The sequence below is a fragment of the Lolium rigidum genome, chromosome 3 (genome assembly GCF_022539505.1).
Source record: "Lolium rigidum isolate FL_2022 chromosome 3, APGP_CSIRO_Lrig_0.1, whole genome shotgun sequence".
Lineage (NCBI taxonomy): Eukaryota > Viridiplantae > Streptophyta > Magnoliopsida > Poales > Poaceae > Lolium > Lolium rigidum.
The window spans coordinates 27,486,362-27,510,817 of NC_061510.1; the positions used below are offsets into that span (position 1 = coordinate 27,486,362).

General features: G+C 42.9%; 1 protein-coding gene across 1 annotated transcript; it reads left to right on the forward strand.

Moving 5' to 3' along the window:
* The first annotated feature begins 18,870 nt into the window (after positions 1 to 18,870).
* LOC124695291 (B3 domain-containing protein LOC_Os12g40080-like) lies at positions 18,871 to 23,105 on the forward strand. Its single transcript, XM_047228149.1, has 6 exons — positions 18,871 to 18,947; positions 21,034 to 21,367; positions 21,451 to 21,641; positions 21,764 to 22,250; positions 22,335 to 22,582; positions 22,764 to 23,105. Exons 1-6 carry the CDS (start codon positions 18,945 to 18,947, stop codon positions 23,070 to 23,072), a joined length of 1,572 nt encoding a protein of 523 aa, XP_047084105.1. The 5' UTR covers positions 18,871 to 18,944; the 3' UTR covers positions 23,073 to 23,105.
* The last annotated feature ends 1,351 nt before the right edge of the window (positions 23,106 to 24,456 follow it).

Genomic DNA, 24,456 nt, shown 5'->3' on the forward strand with positions numbered 1-24,456 from the left:
TCGCCAACGCGTCCTGATGGCGTGTATTTCACACGTTCGTTGGGCAACCCCAAGAGGAAGGTATGATGCGCACAGCAGCAAGTTTTCCCTCAGAAAGAAACCAAGGTTTATCGAACCGAGGAGGAGCCAAGAAGCACGTTGAAGGTTGATGGCGGCGGGATGTAGTGCGGCGCAACACCGGAGATTCCGGCGCCAACATGGAACCCGCACAACACAACCAAAGTACTTTGCCCCAACGAAACGGTGAGGTTGTCAATCTCACCGGCTTGCTTTGTAACAAAGGATTAACCGTATTGTGTGGAAGATGATTGTTTGCAGAGAAAACGAGTAAAAACAAGTATTGCGAGCGATTTGTATTTCGAGTATTAAAGAATGGACCGGGGTCCACGAGTTCACTAGAGGTGTCTCTCCCATAAGATAAAAGCATGTTGGGTGAACAAATTACGGTCGGGCAATTGACAAATAGAGAGGGCATAACAATGCACATACATGGCATGATAAGTATAGTGAGATTTAATTGGGCATTACGACAAAGTACATAGACCGCCATCCAACCGCATCTATGCCTAAAAAGTCCACCTTCGAGTTATCGTCCGAACCCCTTTCGGTATTAAGTTGCAAAGCAACGGACAATTGCATTAAGTATGGTGCGTAATGTAATCAACAACTACATCCTCGGACATAGCGCCAATGTTTTATCCCTAGTGGCAATAGCACAACACAACCTTAGAACTTTCATCACATCGTCCCGGTGTCAATGCAGGCATGAACCCACTATCGAGCATAAATACTCCCTCTTGGAGTTAAAAGCAAAAACTTGGCCGGAGCCTCTACTAGTAACGGAGAGCATGCAAGATCATAAACAACACATATGCAATAACTTGATAATTAACATAACATGGTATTCTCTATCCATCGGATCCCGACAAACACAACATAGAGTATTACGGATAGATGATCTTGATCATGTTAGGCAGCTCACAAGATCCAACAATGAAGCACAATGAGGAGAAGACAACCATCTAGCTACTGCTATGGACCCATAGTCCAGGGGTGAACTACTCACTCATCACTCCAGGAGGCGACCATGGCGGTGTAAAGTCCTCCGGGAGATGAATCCCCTCTTCGGCAGGGTGCCGGAGGAGATCTCGAGAATCCCCGAGATGGGATCGGCGGCGGCGGCGTCTCGGTGAGGTTTTCCGTATCGTGGTTTTTTCGCATCGGGGGTTTCGCGACGGAGGCTTTAAGTAGGCGGAAGGGCGAGTCGGGGGCCGACGAGGGGCCCACACCACGGGCGGCGCGGGCCCCCTTGGCCGCGACGCCTTGTGGTTTGGCCACCTCGTGGCCCCACTTCGTATGCTCTTCGGTCTTCTGGAAGGTTCGTGGCAAAATAGGCCCCCGGGTCTTCGTTTCGTCCAATTCCGAGAATATTTCGTTACTAGGATTTCGAAACCAAAAACAGCGAGAAAACGACAAGCGGCACTTCGGCATCTTGTTAATAGGTTAGTTCCAGAAAATGCACGAATATGACATAAAGTGTGCATAAAACATGTAGGTATCATCAATAATATGGCATAGAACATAAGAAATTATCGATACGTCGGAGACGTATCAAGCATCCCCAAGCTTAGTTACTGCTCGTCCCGAGCAGGTAAAACGATAACAAAGATAATTTCTGAAGTGATATGCCATCATAACCTTGATCATACTATTTGTAACATATGTAGTGGATGCAGCGATCAAAACAATGGTAATGACATGAGTAAACAACTGAATCATAAAGCAAAGACTTTTCATGAATAGTACTTCAAGACAAGTATTAATAAGTCTTGCATAAGAGTTAACTCATAAAGCAATAAATCAAAGTAAAGGTATTGAAGCAACACAAAGGAAGATTAAGTTTCAGCGGTTGCTTTCAACTTGTAACATGTATATCTCATGGATAATTGTCAACATAGAGTAATATAACAAGTACAATATGCAAGTATGTAGGAATCAATGGACAGGTTCACACAAGTGTTTGCTTCTTGAGGTGGAGAGAGATAGGTGAACTGACTCAACATAAAAGTAAAAGAATGGTCCTTCAAAGAGGAAAGCATCGATTGCTATATTTGTGCTAGAGCTTTTATTTTGAAAACATGAAACAATTTTGTCAACGGTAGTAATAAAGCATATGAGTTATGAAGGTTATATCTTACAAGTTGCAAGTCTCATGCATAGTATACTAATAGTGTCCGCACCTTGTCCTAATTAGCTTGGACTACCGGATCTTTGCAATGCACATGTTTTAACCAAGTGTCACAATGGGGTACCTCCATGCCGCCTGTACAATGGTCTAAGGAGAAAGCTCGCATTTTGGATTTCTCGCTTTTGATTATTCTCAACTTAGACATCCATACCGGGACAACATGGACAACAGATAATGGACTCCTCTTTAATGCATAAGCATGTGGCAACAATTATTATTCTCATATGAGATTGAGGATATGTGTCCAAACTGAAACTTCCACCATGGATCATGGCTTTAGTTAGCGGTCCAATGTTCTTCTCTAACAATATGCATGCTCCAACCATGAAGGTGGTAGATCTCTCTTACTTCAGACAAGACGGACATGCATAGCAACTCACATGATATTCAACAAAGAATAGTTGATGGCGTCCCCGGAAACATGGTTATCGCACAACAAGCAACTTAATAAGAGATAAAGTGCATAAGTACATATTCAATACCACAATAGTTTTTAAGCTATTTGTCCCATGAGCTATATATTGCAAAGGTGAATGATGGAATTTTAAAGGTAGCACTCAAGCAATTTACTTTGGAATGGCGGATAAATACCATGTAGTAGGTAGGTATGGTGGACACAAATGGCATAGTGGTTGGCTCAAGTATTTTGGATGCATGAGAAGTATTCCCTCTCGATACAAGGTTTAGGCTAGCAAGGTTATTTGAAACAAACACAAGGATGAACGGTACAACAAAACTCACATAAAAGACATATTGTAAACATTATAAGATTCTATACCGTCTTCCTTGTTGTTCAAAACTCAATACTAGATGTTATCTAGACTCTAGAGAAACCAAATATGCAAACCAAATTAGCAAGCTCTAAGTGTTTCTTCATTAATGGGTGCAAAGTATATGATGCAAGAGCTTAAACATGAGCACAACAATTGCCAAGTATCAAATTATCCAAGACATTTTAGAGTTACTACATGTAGCATTTTCCAATTCCAACCATATAACAATTTAACGAAGAAGAAACTTCGCCATGAATACTATGAGTAGAGCCTAAGGACATATTTGTCCATATGCTACAGCGGAGCGTGTCTCTCTCCCATAAAGTGAATGCTAGGATCCATTTTATTCAAACAAAACAAAAAACAAAAACAAGCCGACGCTCCAAGCAAAGTACATAAGATGTGACGGAATAAAAATATAGTTTCAGGGGAGGAACCTGATAATGTTGTCGATGAAGAAGGGGATGCCTTGAGCATCCCCAAGCTTAGACGCTTGAGTCTTCTTAGAATATGCAGGGGTGAACCACGGGGCATCCCCAAGCTTAGAGCTTTCACTCTCCTTAATCATATTGCATCATACTCCTCTCTTGATCCTTGAAAACTTCCTCCACACCAAACTCGAAACAACTCATTAGAGGGTTAGTGCATAATAAAAATTAACATGTTCAGAGGTGACACAATCATTCTTAACACTTCTGGACATTGCATAAAGCTACTGGACATTAATGGATCAAAGAAATTCATCCAACATAGCAAAAGAGGCAATGCAAAATAAAAAGGCAGAATCTGTCAAAACAGAATAGTCCGTAAAGATGGATTTTATTAGGCCACCAGACTTACTCAAATGAAAATGCTTAAATTGAATGAAAGTTGCGTACATATCTGAGGATCATGAACGTAAATTGGCTTAATTTTCTGAGCTACCTACAGGTAGGTAGACCCAGATTCGTGACAGCAAAGAAATGCTGGAACTGCGCAGTAATCCAAATCTAGTACTTACTTTACTATCAAAGACTTTACTTGGCACAACAAAACTCAAAACTAAGATAAGGAGAGGTTGCTACAGTAGTAAACAGCTTCCAAGACACAAATATAAAACAAAAATACTGGAGTAAAAACATGGGTTGTCTCCCATAAGCGCTTTTCTTTAACGCCTTTCAGCTAGGCGCAGAAAGTGTAACTCAAGTGACATCGAAGGATGAAGCATCAACATCATAATTTGTTCTAATAATAGAATCATAAGGTACCTTCATTCTCTTTCTAGGGAAGTGTTCCATACCTTTCTTGAGAGGAAAATGATATTTAATATTACCTTCCTTCATATCAATAGTAGCACCAACGGTTCGAAGAAAAGGTCTTCCCAATATAATGGGGCAAGATGCATTGCATTCAATATCCAAGACAACAAAATCAACGGGGACAAGGTTATTGTTAACCATAATATGAACATTATCAACTTTCCCCAAAGGTTTCTTTTTAGCATTATCGGCGAGATTAACATCCGGATAACGAGTTTTTCAATGGTGGCAAGTCAAGCATATCATAGACTTTTTTAGGCATAACGAAATACTTGCACCAAGATCACATAAAGCATTACAATCAAAATCTTTGACTCTCATTTTAATGATGGGCTCCCAACCATCCTCTAGCTTTCTAGGAATAGAAGTTTCAAGTTTTAGTTTCTCTTCTCTAGCTTTTATGAGAGCATTTGTAATATGTTTTGTGAAAGCCAAGTTTATAGCACTAGCATTAGGACTTTTAGCAAGTTTTTGCAAGAACATTATAACTTCAGAGATGTGGCAATCATCAAAATCTAAATCATTACAATCTAAAGCAATGGGATTATCATCCCCAAGGTTGGAAAAAATTTCAGCGGTTTATCACGAGCGGTTTCGAGCAGTTTTAGCGAGTTTCGAGGTAATTTTGCGCGCTTTGCACTAGGAGTAGAAGCATTGCCAACACCAATTATTTTACCATTAATAGTAGGAGGTGCAGCAACATGTGAATTATTAGCATTGCTAGTGGTGGTAATAGTCCAAACTTTAGCTACATTTTCCTCTTTAGCTAGTTTTTCATTTTCTTCTCTATCCCACCTAGCACGCGAGTTCAGCCATTAATCTTATATTCTCATTAATTCTAACTTGGATGGCATTTGCTGTAGTAACAATTTTATTTTCAATATCCCTATTAGGCATAACTTTCGATTTCAAAAGATCAACATCGGAGGCAAGACTATCAACCTTAGAAGCAAGAATATCAATTTTATTGAGCTTTTCCTCAACGATTTGTTAAAGGCAGTTTGTGTACTAATAAATTCTTTAAGCATAGCTTCAAGTCCAGGGGTGTATTCCTATTATTGTTGTAAGAATTCCCATAAGAATTAGCATAACCGTTACCATTATTATAAGGATATGGCCTATAGTTATTACTAGAATTGTTCCGATAAGCATTGTTGTTGAAATTATTATTTTGTAATGAAGTTTACATCAACATGTTCTTCTTGAGCAACCAATGAAGCTAATGGAACATTATTAGGATCAACATTAGTCCTATCATTCACAAGCATAGACATAATAGCATCAACCTTATCATTCAAGGAAGAGGATTCTTCAACGGAATTTACCTTCTTACCTTGTGGAGCTCTTTCCGTGTGCCATTCAGAGTAATTAATCATCATATTATCAAGAAGCTTTGTTGCTTCACCAAGAGTGATGGACATAAAGGTACCTCCAGCAGCTGAATCCAATAAATTCCGCGAAGAAAAATTTAGTCCTGCATAGAAGGTTTGGATGATCATCCAAGTAGTCGGTCCATGGGTTGGGCAATTTTTAACCAAAGATTTCATTCTTTCCCAAGCTTGAGCAACATGTTCATTATCCAATTGTTTAAAATTCATTATGCTACTCCTCAAAGATATAATTTTAGCAGGGGGATAATATCTACCAATAAAAGCATCCTTGCATTTAGTCCATGAATCAATACTATTCTTAGGCGAGAGATAGCAACCAATCTTTAGCTCTTCCTCTTAATGAGAAAGGAAACAATTTTAATTTTATAATGTCACCATCTACATCTTTATACTTTTGCATTTCACATAGTTCAACAAAATTATTGAGATGGGCAGCAGACATCATCGGAACTAACACCGAGAAAATTGCTCTCGCATAACAAGATTCGATAAAGCGGGTTTAATTTCAAAGAATTCCGTTGTAGTAGCGAGGTGGAGCAATAGGTGTGCATAGGAAATCATTATTATTTGTGCTAGTGAAGTCACACAACTTAGTATTTTCAGGGGTAGCCATTTTAGCAGTAGTAAATAAAGCAAACTAGATAAAGTAAATGCAAGTAAACTAATTTTTTTGTGTTTTTGATATAGCAAACAAGACAGTAAATAAAGTAAAGCTAGCAACTAATTTTTTTGTGTTTTGATATAATGCAGCAAACAAAGTAGTAAATAAAATAAAGCAAGACAAAACAAAGTAAAGAGATTGAGAAGTGGAGACTCCCCTTGCAGCGTGTCTTGATCTCCCCGGCAACGGTGCCAGAAAAAGAGCTTGATGGCGTGTATTTCACACGTTCGTTGGGCAACCCCAAGAGGAAGGTATGATGCGCACAGCAGCAAGTTTTCCCTCGAGAAAGAAACCAAGGTTTATCGAACCGGGAGGAGCCAAGAAGCACGTTGAAGGTTGATGGCGGCGGGATGTAGTGCGGCGCAACACTAGAGATTCCGGCGCCAACGTGGAACTCGCACAACACAACCAAAGTACTTTGCCCCAACGAAACGGTGAGGTTATCAATCTCACCGGCTTGTTGTAACAAAGGATTAACCGTATTGTGTGGAAGATGATTGTTTGCGAGAGAAAACGAGTAAAAACAAGTATTGCGACAGATTTGTATTTCGAGTATTAAAGAATGGACCGGGGTCCACGAGTTCACTAGAGGTGTCTCTCCCATAAGATAAAAGCATGTTGGGTGAACAAATTACGGTCGGGCAATTGACAAATAGAGAGGGCATAACAATGCACATACATGGCATGATAAGTATAGTGAGATTTAATTGGGCATTACGACAAAGTACATAGACCGCCATCCAACTACATCTATGCCTAAAAAGTTCACCTTCGGGTTATCGTCCGAACCCCTTCCGGTATTAAGTTGCAAAGCAACGGACAATTGCATTAAGTATGGTGCGTAATGTAATCAACAACTACATCCTCGGACATAGCGCCAATGTTTTATCCCTAGTGGCAACAGCACAACATAACCTTAGAACTTTACATCATCTGTCCCAGGTGTCAATGCGGGCATGAACCCACTATCGAGCATAAATACTCCCTCTTGGAGTTAAAAGCAAAAAACTTGGCCAGAGCCTCTACTAGTAACGGAGAGCATGCAAGATCATAAACAACACATATGTAATAACTTGATAATTAACATAACATGGTATTCTCTATCCATCGGATCCCGACAAACACAACATAGAGTATTACGGATAGATGATCTTGATCATGTTAGGCAGCTCACAAGATCCAACAATGAAGCACAATGAGGAGAAGACAACCATCTAGCTACTGCTATGGACCCATAGTCCGAGGGTGAACTACTCACTCATCACTCCGGAGGCGACCATGGCGGTGTAAAGACCTCCGGGAGATGAATCCCCTCTCCGGCGAGGTGCCGGAGGAGATCTCCAGAATCCCCGAGATGGGATCGGCGGCGGCGGCGTCTCGGTAAGGTTTTCCGTATCGTGGTTTTTCGCATCGGGGGTTTCGCGACGGAGGCTTTAAGTAGGCGGAAGGGCAGAGTCGGGGGCTGACGAGGGGCCCACACCACAGGGCGGCGCGGGCCCCCCCTTGGCCGCGCCGCCTTGTGGTTTGGCCACCTCGTGGCCCCACTTCGTATGCTCTTCGGTCTTCTGGAAGGTTCGTGGCAAAATAGGCCCCTGGGTCTTCGTTTCGTCCAATTCCGAGAATATTTTGTTACTAGGATTTCTGAAACCAAAAACAGCGAGAAAATAGCAAGCTGGCACTTCGGCATCTTGTTAATAGGTTAGTTCCAGAAAATGCACGAATATGACATAAAGTGTGCATAAAACTTGTAGGTATCATCAATAATATGGCATAGAACATAAGAAATTATCGATACGTCGGAGACGTATCACGTCCCAGAACGTGCTGTGAAATCTGCCCCACCTCCACACACAGAAGGTGTTCGACGCCTTGTCAGGTAGGCGCGATAGGTTGTTGTTTGTTGCCTCCTCTGCCGCGGCTGAATTTTAACAATTTATTTTGCTTCAGACATGAATAGCGATGAGTAGATGATTGTCGGACTATTGGAGGAAGAGCAAGCCTTCGACGACGACATTCGGGAGTATTTGTCAATCATCGCGTCCCTCTAGAAAATGCTTGACGCCGAGGCGGAGAAGCGGAAGAGGCCGCGCCGCAGAGGTTCAAGGCCGGGAAGAAAGAAGTCGAAGTCCCGGCAGAGGATGGAGGGGCATACCATGATGCACAACGACTACTTCGCAGATGACGCAACACATACCGACAATTTTCAGCGCCGGTATAGGATGAGCAAGGGTTTGTTCATTAATATCCTCGACGGCGTTCGAGAGTTCGACCTCTACTTCAAGCTGAAGCACGACGTTGTAGACATTGCCAGGTTCTCGTCGATTCAGAAGTGTACCGCCGCTATGAGGATGCTTGCATACGGAGCACCTGCCGATACACATGACGACTACCTTCACATGAGTGAGTCTACTGCCGTTGAGTGCATGTACAAGTTTTGTCGAGCTGTGGTGGGAAAGTTTTGCAAATACTACTTGAGAGTGCCAACTGAAGAAGATACTGCAAGGATCATGATACAAAATGTTGCGAGAGTATTTCCTAGGATGCTTGGAAGCATTGATTACATGCACTGGTCATGAAAGAACTGCCCGTTTTCTTGGCAAGGTATATACAAAGGGCGTCATGGATATTGCAGTGTGGTGCTTAAAGCCGTGGGAGATTATGACATGTGGATTTGATATTCTTTCTTTGGCATGGTGGGATCACATAATGACATCAACGTGTTGCAGCGGTCTCCGGTGTTCAGCAAGCTAGTGGAAAGTCATGCTCCACCATGCAACTATGAGATCAATGGCCACCAATATACCAAAGGCTATTATCTAGCCGATGCTATATATCCAAAATAGGTCACTTTTTTCAAAACAATCTCTGCTCCATCAGGTCAGAATAATTGTCACTTTGCTTCGCGATAGGAGGCTTGCAGGAAGGATGTCGAGCGGGCATTTGTTGTGCTTCAAGCTCAATTTGTAATTGTCTGGTACCCTGCTCTAAGCTGGTCTCACGATCAAATATGGGAGGTGATGGAGGCTTGTGTGATAATAAACAACATGATCATCGAGTATGAACGCAAGAATCAGGTCAGGAGATATGTTGGTCCCTATGAGTGTCAGAGCTCTCTTGCGGAGGTGGATCATGACGTACCTGTAGATTTTGCTGATTTCCTTGCCATGTACGCAGAGATCCGTGATAGCAATATTCACGAGCAAGTTCAAAATGATTTCGTTGGGCATATTTGAAGGGTCAAAGGATTATCAGCAAATGCTGCGGTGCCTTGATCTAGCTTCACTTATTATATTTGTTTAGTTGTTTTATTGTTTATTGTATTTTAATTTTAAAACAATTTTAGCAAACACATTTATTTATTTGTATGCTATGTCTAATAAAATGGTTGTGTTTTTGAAAACCCTATCAAAAAAAGTTTAGGGCCGCGTTTGGGGGACGCGGCTGGGGAGCGACATCCTCCAAACGCAGCACGAAGAAAACGTGTCCCCCAAACGCTAAATTCGACGTTATTTGGGAGTCGTTTTGGGACGCAGCTGAGCATCTCCACTCGTTTGGCCTCCCCACGCCGAAATCCCGACGAAACAACCGCCGGATTGGACGAAATTAATTCGTGGGGAGAACCATATTCCCACTCGTCCACCCGGAGTTCGCCGGACAAAGTCGAAATTCAAACAAAACGTTGTCCCGCTACAAATAGGTCGGCAAAAGGATCAGCCACATATCGGCGATCGGAGGGAAATTACGCTGAAACAGGGGCGTCGGCAGTCCCGTCTGGCACGGCGGTGTCTGATGGCCCAGTTTCCTCACACGCCGTGGTCGAAGCGGCCGTAGACGACGTCGTAGACGGTGAGGGCGAAGCACTAGCCGGAGTGGGTCGGAGGATATCGGTGCGGTGACCCTCGTACCAAATCCTCGTCCATCAGGGCTGTGTTGCCGCCCATCAGAAACGCCAAGTCACCGACAGGATTTGGCGGTCCAGTCGCCGACTACGAGGGTCCACAAGCCCCTTTCGCACCAAATTCTTTCGTCCGGACTCCCCGAGCGCGCCTCGGGGGACCGGGGGTGGCGTGGGCTCGCCGGATGAATTTAGGCCCAAATCCGGACGAAATCGAGGAACCGGGGGCGCGACTGGGCCGAATTACGCCGTCCGGATGGGAAAATCGTCCCTCGGGGGCCTCGTCGGGGGAGACGAGTGGGGATGCTCTTACTCCCAGGACATGTCAATGATGGTTCTATCCTTACATGAGTGGTGGCGTCTAAATAGCTCAAGGCTGCATGGCATGACTTGTGCGAGGCTGAAAGTCAAGTTGATCATGTGGAGCATCAGGCCGGCGAGAAAGAAATGGAAGAGTCTTTGGTAATATCTACAAGCCTATTGACATTCTTACTGAGAAGATCAAAACTGATTCCCAACATATAGACTGGTTGTCTGCCGAATTCCCTCTTTGGCAGTCGACCGCTCCCGCGGTCACTCCTCTGTCGCGTGAAGCGCTCCGCGTGAAGCGCTCCCTTTCCGTTTTTGTCGTTTTTTTATATTGCACGCTTTCCCCTTTCATTTTCGACCGGGAGGCAATGTGCGAGGATGGGAGGTGGGCGCCCTGGTCTCTACTCGGAGGGACATTGGTGCAGAGTCCGAGCTTGATGTGGTGGCACGACGAGGTCGATTCCATTCACCGGCGGCATGAATTTTGCGGTCGTGCGGTGGTGCGACGAGGTCGAGATTTGCTCGACGATGAGGCAAACGGGGCTGTTGGGGCAGATGTGACGGTGGATAGCTGCGGCTGCACGGTGGTGTGCTGGTACCCAGACAGACGCTGATGGTTGAGTGGTGTGGCGGCGGGGTTGGATAGCCGGTGGCGTCGTGAGTCAACAAGAAGGACACTGGTCATGGGCAGCGTATGAAGGAGACGGTGGAGTCGGGGCGTTGATTCCTGGGAAGCGGTCGTGAGGATGTTGGGCTTGGTGATGTGAGGAAATTGTAGTTCATGTGACTGTCTAGGCTTCTTTGTATTCTTTATTTATTTCAATTATATATATTGGATCATGTAATTAAGGTAAAACTGAAGTTAACAATACCTTTTTTACAATTCCCTTTACAAATATTTTTGAGTCATTTGTTATGCTAATTCATGTTTGTTTAGACCAACTCTTATAATTTTGTTTTTCGAGCTAGTGGTTTTTTTTAACAATTCCCTTTTGGGGCCATTGCTATTCCATTTAACAATTTCCTTTCTTTTGTTATTTGGTACTAGAATTCATATTCCTTTGGATCAACTTTAATAATTCCCTTTATCTGCCTAGTGCTTTTTTAGGGGGGGGGATAACGGGTGGGAACATCACTTGCAACTCAAATGAACTACCACTTGCTACTCACATTAAGTATTGTTTTCATCAAGGTTGTTTCTCATGTTCTTGGGGAAATAACGAGCATAGGGTTTACAATTTGGAGTCGGTAACTATTCATATTTTAGCGTTGATGAATAATATAGACGGTTGATAACTTATGAGCTAACAAATCCCCAAAAAATTCTAAATAAAATTACCATTTTGGGTTGGTAAATTTTCATATTTACCATTGATAAATAACGGGTAGATGGTTTGATAAATTATGAGCTAAAAAAGTACCCATAATATTCTAAACAAAATTGGCTTTTTTGGGTGTGTAACTTGTCACATTACCAGAGGGTTAATAAATTGTGAGTTAAAATATTGCCAAAATATTGAAAATAAAATTAACTTCTAGGGTGGGTAATTCTTCAAATTTACCGTTGATAAATAAAGGGCATATGGTTTGATAAATTATGAGCTAAAAAGTACACAACATATTCGAATTTAAATTTGCCTTTTCAGGTTGGTAACTTTTCACATTTACCATTGATAATAATGGAGAAGAGGGTTGATAAATTTTGAGCTAAAAAGATTGCCAAAATGTTGAAAATAAATTAGATTCTCGGGTAGGTAACTTTTCACATTTACTGTTGATAAATAACTGGAAGATGCTTTGATAAATTATGAGCTAAGAAAATCCCCAAAATACACTAAATGAAATTGGATTTTTGGGTCGGTAACTTTTCGCATTTACTATTGATAAATAATGGGGTAGAGGGTTGATAAATTTGAGCTAAAAATTCCAAAATATTCAAAATATAATTAGCTTTTTGGGTCAGTAACTATTTATAGTTATTGTTGATATATAAGGGGGCAAAGGTTTGATAAACTGTGAGCTACAAAAGTCGATAAAATATTCAAAATGAAATTAGATTGTGGGTTAGGTAATTGTTTACATTTGTTGTTGATACATAACGGGGTGGAGGGTAGATTAATTGTGAGCTAATAAAATTATTAAAGTATTCGAATTTTATTTACCTTTTCGGGTCACTAATTTTTTCCATTATAATTGATAAATAAAGGGGTAGATGGTTGATAAATTGTAAGCTAAAGAGAGTCACAAAAAGATTCAAAATAAAGTTAGCTTTTCGAGTACATAATTGTTCACATTACCGCTGATAAATTGGAAGCTAAAAACTTCGTCAAAATATTGAAAATGAAACTAGCTTTTAGATCCGTCATTGTTCACGTTTACCGTTGATAAATAATGAGGCAGAGTGTTAATAAATTATGACCTAAAAAATTAGTCAAATAAATTTCAAATAAAATAAACTTTTAGGATTAGTTACTTCTTATTTTTTTACCATTGATAAATAATCCGCGGAGGGTGGATAACTTTTATGGGTTCTTTTACAGTTTGGGACATGTTTATGTTTGTCTTTACCAAATTATTTTATGATACAAATATGTTTACGCTTCCATTATGACACCAAGAGAAGCTAGCGGCTGACCGCTATTTAGGGTCGCCCGTTGTCTGCCGCTATAGCTTATAGGTTGTAGTTCGTTTTTTCTTTGGTCGTCCCCTTTAAGCCTGCCATTTTTTCGATAATAGGCATTTTATTACTTTAGAAGCAATATATCCGGTATCTGCATAGTTATGATGCACATAGCTGTACCAGTAGAGTCATTATAACTAAAAAACCAACAAAGTTCTCGACAAAGTACACAAAAATGAATGAAGTGAAAGAAAAAATATTAAGCAGGAGGGCCTAGTCGGAAGTCACGCTGCCACCCATGTTTGAAAAAAATCCCTCGTTTCATCCTCCAATCATGTAGATACATCAGTAAAGAGGCCGCAATGCTCCACTCGCTGAAGAGGAAACCATAAACAGAGTGTAGCTGTGCACCGGTAGATAACCTGCATAAGAGAAGAATATGCATTGTTACAAACCTTGTCATTTCTACATAGCCATAGCGATCAAATAATGGCAATCGCTCGCATCCTAATAAGACGCTTAAACTGGTATTGACACCATTAAGCTAGTTGCCAAAAATATTCGCAACACGACGTGGTGGGTACAAGGTACGTAGAACCTATCTGGATGGCTAACCATATAGATCTAGCAATTACACTGGAAGAATAAGTGTTTTATGATCTCATCATGACGACAAAAACACATGTTTTTTACTTCCATGCCAATTGCGTTTGGCTTATCCTTGGTGAGAATCACACCACGACGAAGATACCACACAAATATCTTTGTTTTAAGAGGTGTCTTCATCTTCCAAATTTTGAATTATTATTGATAAGAATATCAGGTTGGATTAAAGCATTGCACATGCAAGCCACCGAGAATGAACCACTCCTAGTAAGATTCCAATGAAACTCATCAGACCCCTACGTTAGATGTACCGAATCTATACGTTGCAACAAGTCATTCCATGATTCTTATCTAGGTCTAATGAGACTTCTTGTGAACACCACGTTCGGTGGGAAAGTTTCCAACACCTTAGAGAGAGTGTCGCCTTTGTGACGCACAATATTATACAACACCGGATATTATTCTCGGAGCGTGGCATTACCTAGCCATTTATCCTCCCATGAACGAATTTCCGACACATCCCTAGAGAAAGATCCGTGTGAAAAGAAGAACCTCTTCGTTGCCATATAAGACATGTCTGACATTTATGTACGGTAATCGGTCTTCTTCTTTATCCTTAATATATATACATGCATTTCTCCTGCATGGTTTGTAAAAAACTATGTTCTGTCCTCTTTACCAACTTTCTTTGTAAGTTCTCTCACAATATATGTTAGGCTGTTGGAGCAAGAAGATAATTAAATACCAAAGGTATTGTTTATGGAGAAACAAAGACCTGAATAAGAGAAACATTTCCCTAGCCGCTTGGGAAGTGGTATGCAAGCCAAAAGATAAGGGGGATTAGGTGTTGTGGATTTAAAAGATAAGGGGGAGATAACACAAAATAATTTCACATAATTGCAATGAGGAAAAATATCTTCCAATTAGACAAGAGGAAGGAACTATTGTTGGCCAAGAAAATTTGAAAACTTACATATCTGAGAACTAAAGAACCTATTCGGCCCACCTATACCCAGTAATTGCACTGTGATAGAATTCATGACACGGGATCGGAAGAAAATGCAATTTTGATAGATGATTTTCAGAGAAAGAGGTTTATTGTAAGGGTATTTTACCCTTATCCATTATTTTGGTAACAATGACACCGTGCTAGAGTATTTGGTCTAATATGTTTGTAAGGATAATCTCAGGTATTAGGCAATGAGGCATAAATGGTGTATCAAAGGAACAAGAAGGCTAAAGGAGACCCCCCACTTCAACAACAATCGAAAAGGGGTCTACAGCAGAAATCCGGTCTGCAGCCCGGTCCAACCGGGCCAGCAACCGGCCAGTCCGGCGCACAACTCGGTCCACCGGTCGCCAAACGGGGCAAGTCCGGCGCACGACCCGGTCGACCGGCCGCCAACCGGGCTCCACACGAGAACATAGCAAATTCGGTTGCCGACCGGTCAACCGGCCTACAGACCGGCGGGTCCGGCGCACGGCCCGGTCGACCGGTCGCCAACCGGGCGCCAACCGGAGGAGCTCCAGGACGATGCAAAGGGTGGCCGGTCGCTGGTCCGGTCCGACCGGGCTCACCACCGGGCTGTCCGGTCTGTGGCCCGGTCAACCGGGATTCTCGAGGAAAAAGCTGAGGTGGCAAGTGACCAACGGCCATATTTCGAAGAACACTATAAATAGGCATTCTCCTACCTCTGAACAATGAACAGAAAAACAAAGCTCCAGGACTGGCTCGGTTCCTGCTAAGTTCTACCAAAACATTTGGGAGGTGATAAAAAAAATTGATGGCTATGTTCGAAGTTTTCCAAAGAGGGGAGCTACCTCTTTTCCATTTGAACTTTGTGATGATTCTACTACTTCCTGTGAAAGAGAATACTATTCAAATTCAGCAGTACCATCCATACCTCTTTTAAATGTAAGCTTTAAAGTATTCATCAAAGCTGGGACAAACCGAACAGCTAATATTGTTGATAATGTGATACAACCGACTCAAACGGTTGTCATGTCGGGTAGACACATACTTGAAGGTGTGTTATACTCTATGCGACCATCCATGAAATTCATAGAGAAAGGTAGATGCGATTTTCTTTAAAATTGATTTTAGAAAGGCATATGATAGGGTGAATAAGATTTTTTTGCAACATGCATTAAGGATGAAAGGATTTGACCCTAAATGGTGTAATTGGATCCACAATTATATTGACAAAGGTAGTGTGGCCTAGTACCTGCTCCCAACTTCAGACTGTTGCGTCCCGTCGAGGCTGAGGCATACTTGCGCCGCAGCCTTGATCAGCTGGCGGCATCGCGACACATTTTTCAGTTCGCCGTCACGACGAAGCAGTGGGGCAGACCACTCCTCCACCAACATCGACGCCGGCTTCTCCTTCAATGTAACCTTGCGCAGCTTCGCCGACCCCTTCACAACCGCCTTCTTCCTCGGGGCATGTCCGAAACGGTGACGCTGGAACATGCGCTGGAGAGGAGGGCAGGAGCTGGATGGCAGGGCGGGAGAAATGAAGCGGCGGACGAGAGTGGAAGGAAATTGGGAAATATAAGTAGGGTTTTGGGGCTAGTAACTATCAAGCGGGCCCACGGACAAAATCCGACGTGTCACCGGGCGTGGGCGCCCCAATTCAAACCTTGTCTGGGGGGGCCTGCGGGGAATTGCCAACAATTTTATTAGGACAGAAAACATGTTGGCTATTTTTAAGACGTGCCGATGTGAGTCCAAAAATAATGCCTCGTGACCACTGTCGCCGCCGCAACCACGCTTCGCCCCGATGGTCCATTGCCGCCGGTAGGAACCCACTCCACCACCGCATACAATCCACCGCAACCCTCGCCACCTCGCCGGCCTTTCCCACCATCGCCATTCACCCGTTCCCACCACCACTGCTATCTCCATCCCCACCGCGCTCTCACCTTGCACGCGAGGTGTTCGGCTATTTTCCAATGCAATGGACTCGGACGATGAGGACGTCATGGCCGCGCTCATGGACGAGGAGCTCGCTGTCGCGGCTGCTACCAGGGATGCCGCTGGAGACAACGAACATCTGGTGATCCTCATCTCCCTCTTGGCCATGATCGCCGAGGAGGACAAGCCGACCATTGGTGGCTTTGTGTCGGGGCGTCGCAAGAGCAAGCCAAGGCAGAAGATGGAAGGCTACTGCATGCTCTACGCCGACTACTTCACCAATGATCCATTGCACGGCGATACCGTATTCCTACATTGTTTTCGGATGAGTAGGAAGCTCTTCCTGAATATAGTCGAGAATTTGAGGGAGATCGACTACTTCAAATTGAAGAGAGATGTCGTCGGCGAACTTGGTTTCTCGACAATTCAAAAATGCACGGTGGTTCTTCGGATGCTTGCCTATGGAATTGCAGGTGATACACATGATGACTATCTGCGCATGGCAGAGTCCACGACCATTGATTGCATGTATAGATTCTACAGGGCAATTGTGGAGGTGTTTGGAAAGACCTATCCACGCACACTCAATGCGGCAGACAGAGCTTGGATATTGGCACAAAATGCAGAGAGAGGTTTTCCTGGGATGCTTGGCAGCATCGACTGTATGCACTGGCATGGAATAACTGTCCATTTGCACAACATGGCATGTATAAGGGACACAAGGGTGCATGCAGTGTGGTGCTTGAGGCAGTGGCTGACCAGGACCTGTGGATTTGGCATGTGTTCTTCGGCATGGCAGGATCACACAATGATATCACTGTGCTGCAGTGCTCCGACGTGTTCAAGAAGCTTGTCGAAGGCAATGCCCCTCCGGTGCAGTTTGAGATCAATGGCCACGAATATGACAAGGGCTACTATCTTGCAGATAGCATCTATCCAAGATGGTCACATTTGTGAAGACAATCTCGAACCATGTACCTGGAGGGAAGAAAGTTTGGTTTGCTCAAATGCGGGAGGCTGCCAGAAAGGATGTGGAGAGGGCATTTGGGGTGACGCGAGCTCGCTTTGACATTTTCTGATACCCCGCTCTTACATGGTCCAAAGAGAAGATGTGGGAGGTAATGATATGTTGTGTCATACTACAAAACATGATCATCGAGAGAGAGTGGGAATTTCCAGTGTTTTACACTGAACCATATGAACGGATGGATCCTCTTGCAGATGTTGATCACAATATGCCTCCTGCATTTGTTGCTTTTCTCGCTAGACGTCAAGAAGTCTGAGACTACAACACTCATCACCAACTGTAAGATGATCTGGTGGAGCATTTGTGGATTCTCAAAGACGGCGTCTAGTTTGTTTATTTCTTTGCCATTGTGATTTAAAGTTTTAAATTTGTGTGGTTTGATGAACCTAAATTATTTGTGTGCTATATTGAGCTTGTTGAATTATGTCCAATATTTGTATAAGTTGTAATAAATTATCACAGTTTATTTGTTATTTAAATTTAAATTATATATGAAATTGTATTGGATGTCATATGAGATACACGGCTGGACGTCGACATTTTCCCATTTTTTATTTTACGCCGACACTCCTCATACCGTCCCTAAAACAGCTGCGTTGGATACCATATGGAAAGGACGAGTGGAGATGAAAACTGAAGACAGTAGAGAGAGTATAGCTTTGCAGTCTTGAAGAGCCCACGTGTCGATCAGGCATTCACTAGCCACAACTCTCATTTCCGTCTCCGGATACTGCGTGTTGTACTGCTGTAGCAACTTTACCCACCATCTTTGCCCAAAACGATCAAAGGGGTGCTGCTCTCGCGGTTTCTCCTCGTCTCCGCTCTCCACGGCGACGCAGGCGGGGGTGGGGGACCGGCGAGGCAGCAATCGATGAACGGGTTCACCCCAGGTAACCAGCCACATTCCGATTGTTCTTGCTTCCTGGCCAACGGAGGCAGCAGCGGTGTATATCTTGGTTCTGCTAAATGTTTCCTTTTCTGGAAAAAATCCACTATTTCGTAGATGCCCTTTCTTGAAACGATTTCTGGTCCGTTTGCCAGGCCGGAGCGCCGGCGGCGCCGGCGGAAGCTGCTGCGAGATGGGTGGCGGGGGCGGCGGCGACTGCGAGAGCTGCGCTATATGGAGGGAGCACTACTGGAACCACACGAGCGACAACAAGAAGCAGTTCCTTGTCGTGGCTTCCGACGATTTCAGGCACAGCATGGTGAGATCTGTTAACCGAATGGCCGTTTCTTCCCTCGCATTGTCTGATTCAGGTTTTGTCAACCGCTGGCTTTGATTCCGATGTTGTTGCTTCTAGAAAAGAAGATGTTATGGGGGTTTTAAATAAAGTGTTCAAAATTTAACTGACGACGCCAAGATTGCTAGCCAGTAGCCAGCCCTTCTTAATTAGATTGCTGGGATGTGCCTGTTAGCCAGCGCACTTCTCTCGTCTCCTAGTGTGAGGATCGAACACAGTAACTCTCAATTCTGTCACAAACACACACGAAGAGAAAGAAAAAACACGCATATTTTTTCCTGCACCCCTTTAGCTTTGGGTAGCCTTAAGTTTTCCTTTTTCAGCAGCTCTCTGCTTTCTTGGATACTGACACCTGAACACTTTGGCATCATGCACTACAGTACAGTGCACCTTATCAGCCTCAGCTTACTAGAGTATAGTTGCTACAGCAAGTTGCAACTCAATGCTTACACAGGTTATTTTAGTTACAAGAAAAAGATTGTAGTATATATAACAGTACCTAATTTTTTATTGGAATGTTAGTTGCAATATTAGCTACGTTACGCGATGAAGTATTTATATTTGCCAACATAGGTGCCATTAACAAAGTTGTTTCTGGATATGTTTCCTACAAAGAATTGCTTGGGACCATACAAAAGGGGTAGCAGCAAACCACGTGTTAGAGGGGAAAATGTGTATGTAACTCTTCATGGAGATAATTAGTACACTGCTGGTGTACTATCATGAGTGTGCTATTCTTATCCATGTCACTGAAGAAAAACAGAGAGATGCTGTTTCAGATGCTACAGCACCAAGATGGTTAGCCAGCCCTTCTTGATTAGAATAAATGGTTGTGCTTTGTTTTCCATTTCTACATTAAGTTCATTCTTAGCTATGTTGCGCAATACATTACTTATACTTGCCTAGAAATTTTTTCCCCTCACATTGTTTGATTCAGGTTCTGTGAACCTCCAACGTTGATTCTGATGTTGCTTCTAGATAAATTGTTATTAGGATGTCGGGCAGTTCAGAATTAACTTCAAGTTTGTTTCCTGTTGCTTCAAGAAAAGTAAATGTTAATTTTACTGAAAATACTGAGAGATGCAGCTTCAGATGTTACGGCACCAGGATAGTTTGCCAACCCTTCTTGATTCTAGCCCAAAAAATGCTTAGTTTTTCTTTGCAATGTTAATTGCAGTCTTAGCTACGCTGCTGGATATAGTACTCATACATTTATATTTGTGTAGGATAGTTGGCATATACTGTAGATGATATTTGTTTCAGGATATTGTTCTTAGACAGAATTGCTTTAGAGCGTACAGATGTAGCAGGAAAAAACACTTTGTTGGAGGAAATAAATGTGTATGAAACTCTCAAGGACATAATTGGAACACTGCTTGTGTACTACCATAAGTGTGCTACTCCCTATTAATATTCACGAAAATGACTCGTGTCATTTAAGCCTAAAATTCTTCTGTTCAGCACATTATGTGTGTCCTGAGGCTTTAGGGTTGATCAAGTTTCATTAAAAAAGGAGAGATGCTGTTTCATACTGTACAACACCAAGATTGTTAGCCTAGCCTTATTGATTAGATTAAAGGGCTGTCTTCGTTTCTTATTGCAATTTTTATTTCATTCTTAGCAATGTCGTACAGTATAGTACCTATATTATCCGAGGATGTTTAGCACGTAGATGACAGATTTGTTTCAGGGTATTTTTCTTATAAAGAATTGCTTCAGAACATACAAAGAGGTAGCAGGAAAACACTTTGCTGGTGGGAAAATTAATGCTTATGAAACTCTCTATGGAGATAATGAGTATTACCGTGAGTGTGTTATTAATGTTCCCAAAAATGGTATTTGGTAACTCTTGTCATTTCAGCCCAATTTTTTTTTCTTCAACCCATAATATGTGTTCTAAACATATGATTGTTTGTTTCCAATTCCTTTGGTAGTCATGTAATCTGAATTGTGTCTACATTTCGTGCAAATTTCATGAAGCTCACTTGCTAGAAACGGTGAAACTCATGACTCTAACCAATGTGTCTCTTCTTCCTTGACCTCCAAACAGCGCATACCGCAGGAGGTTGGAAGCCATCTGAGGAAAATGATCCCTGAATCTGAGCTTGTCAAACTAGAAGATCCCAATGGCAGTGTATACCCCGTTGAAGTTAGTAGGGAGCTCGGAGCTATAGTTCTTAGGTCTGGATGGAATGGATTTGTGAATGCGCATCACATAGAAGAAAATAACTCCATTCTGTTTGTGTACCGTGGGAACTCCAGCTTTAAGGTTCACGTATTCAATTCAGTCGGTCATGAGAAGTACTTGTCCTGTTCTAAACCACCATCTGGGATATTTGGAGCAGTTCCTCCTCATGCTCCTTGTGATCATCATGTTCTGAATGGTAGAGTGAACCAGAATCTTGAAGTCGAATTAATGATTTTGCTATGCTTTTGTGATGATTCTAACAATATATTTGATGTGTAGAACAAGTGGTGCCTAATGTAGGACATGCTCAGACCTCCACTGACTTTGACTATACCATTTTACCTGAGTGCCGTCTAACAATGGCACAAGATGAGAAAGTAGTACAAATGGCTCACACCATCAGGTCTGAAGTTCCTCTGTATGTGGCAGTCATGAACAAGAGCAATGTCTGCTTGAAGAACTGCTATGTTGTAAGTTGCATCTTTCCCCAGGTCATTTCTTGGTTATGTTAGTTATTCCAATTCACAGGACCTACTATTGATGGTCAAGATTTCATCTTCTTATTCTTATCCTTTTTTTTTGGTTCCGGTAGTACATACCACTGAGACTTGTGGATAATTTCAAAGAGGAGATTGCTATATATACTGTTCAACTTCAAGACCCTGACAAACCTGTATGCGTTGTGGGAGCAAAGAAGCACAGTGATGATCTAATAGTCCTAAAATCTGGGTGGAATACTTTCGTAGCTTCTCAGTGCATACAAGAGAATGACATCCTCATTTTCAGAAGTAAGGAGAAAACTTGCCTGGAAGTTTTCATCCTTGACCCAAGCGGTCGTGGGAAAATCTCTTCATGTTCTGCCATGGGAAATCGTTCTTCCAGTGCCCAGGAAATGCCTGATGATTCAGCGCAAATTGTTTGTTCACCCCCACCTCATATCATTGACTTGACCAATTCTGATGACGATGACATCGTGAGAGAAGGCGTGAGAAAATCTTGCAGGGTGCAAAATCGGGTGAAACGCAGTACTGCAAAAACTCAGAAGATGGCTTCAACATCATCCCCTTCTACTAAATCAGGTAATCTTATTCTTGCTGCCTATGCTTTCAAATGAATTTTGCTCATTTTACGCTCACCCTAAGAGAGTATGGTACTGTTTCCAGGATACGGAGCTCGCAAGCCGCATGATCGGGCATCTGTGAAGCTTGAAGTCAGTTCTGAACCTTTGTCCAACAACCTCCAGGGGCCTTTCCGACGGCCCTACATTGTAGCCCGGCAGACAACTCTACCTATGCAAGTGAAGCGGAAAGTTGAGGAGAAAGTCCATGCAATTGGATCTGAACTTCCTATTTTTGTGAAAGAGATGACCACTACAAATATTGATGGTGGCAGCCACACCCCGGGTGAAATGGTGAGGCTAAATACTTTATCTACAGCTGCAAATATGGATGGGGTCCTCTTATTTTAATTTTTTTGTTGATTCTGTAATGAAATCTTGAGGCTGGCGTCGGCGTTACATTTCCAGTGAATTTATCTACCATTAGTATGGATTTCAAGAATTGATCAACTGTCCTGACACTTTTTTTGGATAGGGTTTCGGCATGGTGTATGCTTCTGCATGTCTCCCGGACAAGACACAGCCTGTCCTGCTTCAGCTGGAGGATAGGAAGAAGCAGTGGCACGCCATGTTGAGCGTCTCGTCTCGCAACCAGAGGCGGCTTCACAATGGCTGGAAGGAATTCGTTGAGGAAAACCAGCTGAAGGTGAGAGACATCTGCCTCTTCGAGGTGTCAAGCAGGAACAGTACGAGCCTCACGATGACGGTCCATCTGGTCCGCTCAGTCGGAAGCGGAGCCGTAGCTCTCAGTCATGCCATGGATCCTTTATCTGTGGTTCTGTAATGTGGCATTGAACTCTGAAACCCTGCCCGTGAGATGAGAGAGCAAATTACTGAACAACTTGATGTGAATTTGTTTAGGTTATTCATGCTTATAGAACGACTCTCCCTTGTAGCACTATCTAAAAATTTGGGGAAAGACCGAACCCTATTTGTTAAGAAAGTGCTCAGCTAGTTCGCGGACAAACAATGACAAGGTATGGAGATGGAGATGGTCTTTTGGGCGGTAACTGTCGTGTTGTAGGTGGAGGTGGATTGGGAGGCGTCGCTGACGGTAGACAGGGTGGCGCTGGTGATGGTGGATCGCGAGGCGTTGGCGGAGGTAGATTCAACATCTCGCCACAACCCGAATATGTCTATTCCGCACTTCGATGGTGAGAACCCTCGCATCTCGAAGGATAGATCACTTAACTGTTCAACATCAACCCTTCTTTATGGCTGGTTTCGGTAACTCTACACATGGTCGGCAGCACAGCACTGGTTGTAAGCGTATCGCCCGTGACATGAAATTTCTACCTGGCCTATGTTGATGGCAGCAGTCATGGAGAAGTTCTGTGCAGATGACTATCGATGGTACACCGTACATGAAACAACTCTTAGCTCTCAAGCAAACAACTTCAGTTGAAGAGTATTAGTTGCAGTCCGAGGCAGTGTCATATCACATTTTCATTTAGACTTCTCATTATGATGAACAATTCTTGATGTACCAATTCATCAGTTTCTTGGAATCGGAACTGAGTGGGACTATGGAAGCTCAGATTTTGGGCACGGTTGATCGAGCAATACTCTTGGCAAGAGTACAAGAGGAAGTGATGACTGAAGCGAAGCCGTGGGCTCATAAGCACAACAATGTCAATCGTTCTGAACCGGCAGTGCACAAACCAGATGCAGCTAAAAGTGTGGTGAGAGCTAACAAATTGGCATGGAACCGGCAGTGTTCTGAATCGTTCTTCCTATGTTAGCTCCTCTATACCATCAGAGATCCAATCAGTGTTGAGCAAGTTCCCTAATGTGTTTACCACTCCCACAAAATTACCACCTAAGAGGCATAATGACCATGCCATCTCTCTCAAGACCCTTTAACAGCAGGCCATACAGATACTCTCCAGCACCACAAAGATGAAAGTGAAAAGCAAGTAAAAGGCATGTTAGAAGCTGGCATTATTGTGCATAATATGTCACCTATGCATCTCTAGTATTGCTGGTCCAAAAGAAGGATGGATCTTGGCGGGTTTGTGTGGATTATAAAAGACTAAATGAGTTGATTGTGGGAAAAACTTTCCCATGCCCATGATTGATGAGCTGCTTGATGAATTATCTAGGTCTCCATTTTTTTGCCAAATTGGACTTAAGAGTTGGCTATCATTAGATCGGAATGATGCCTTCTA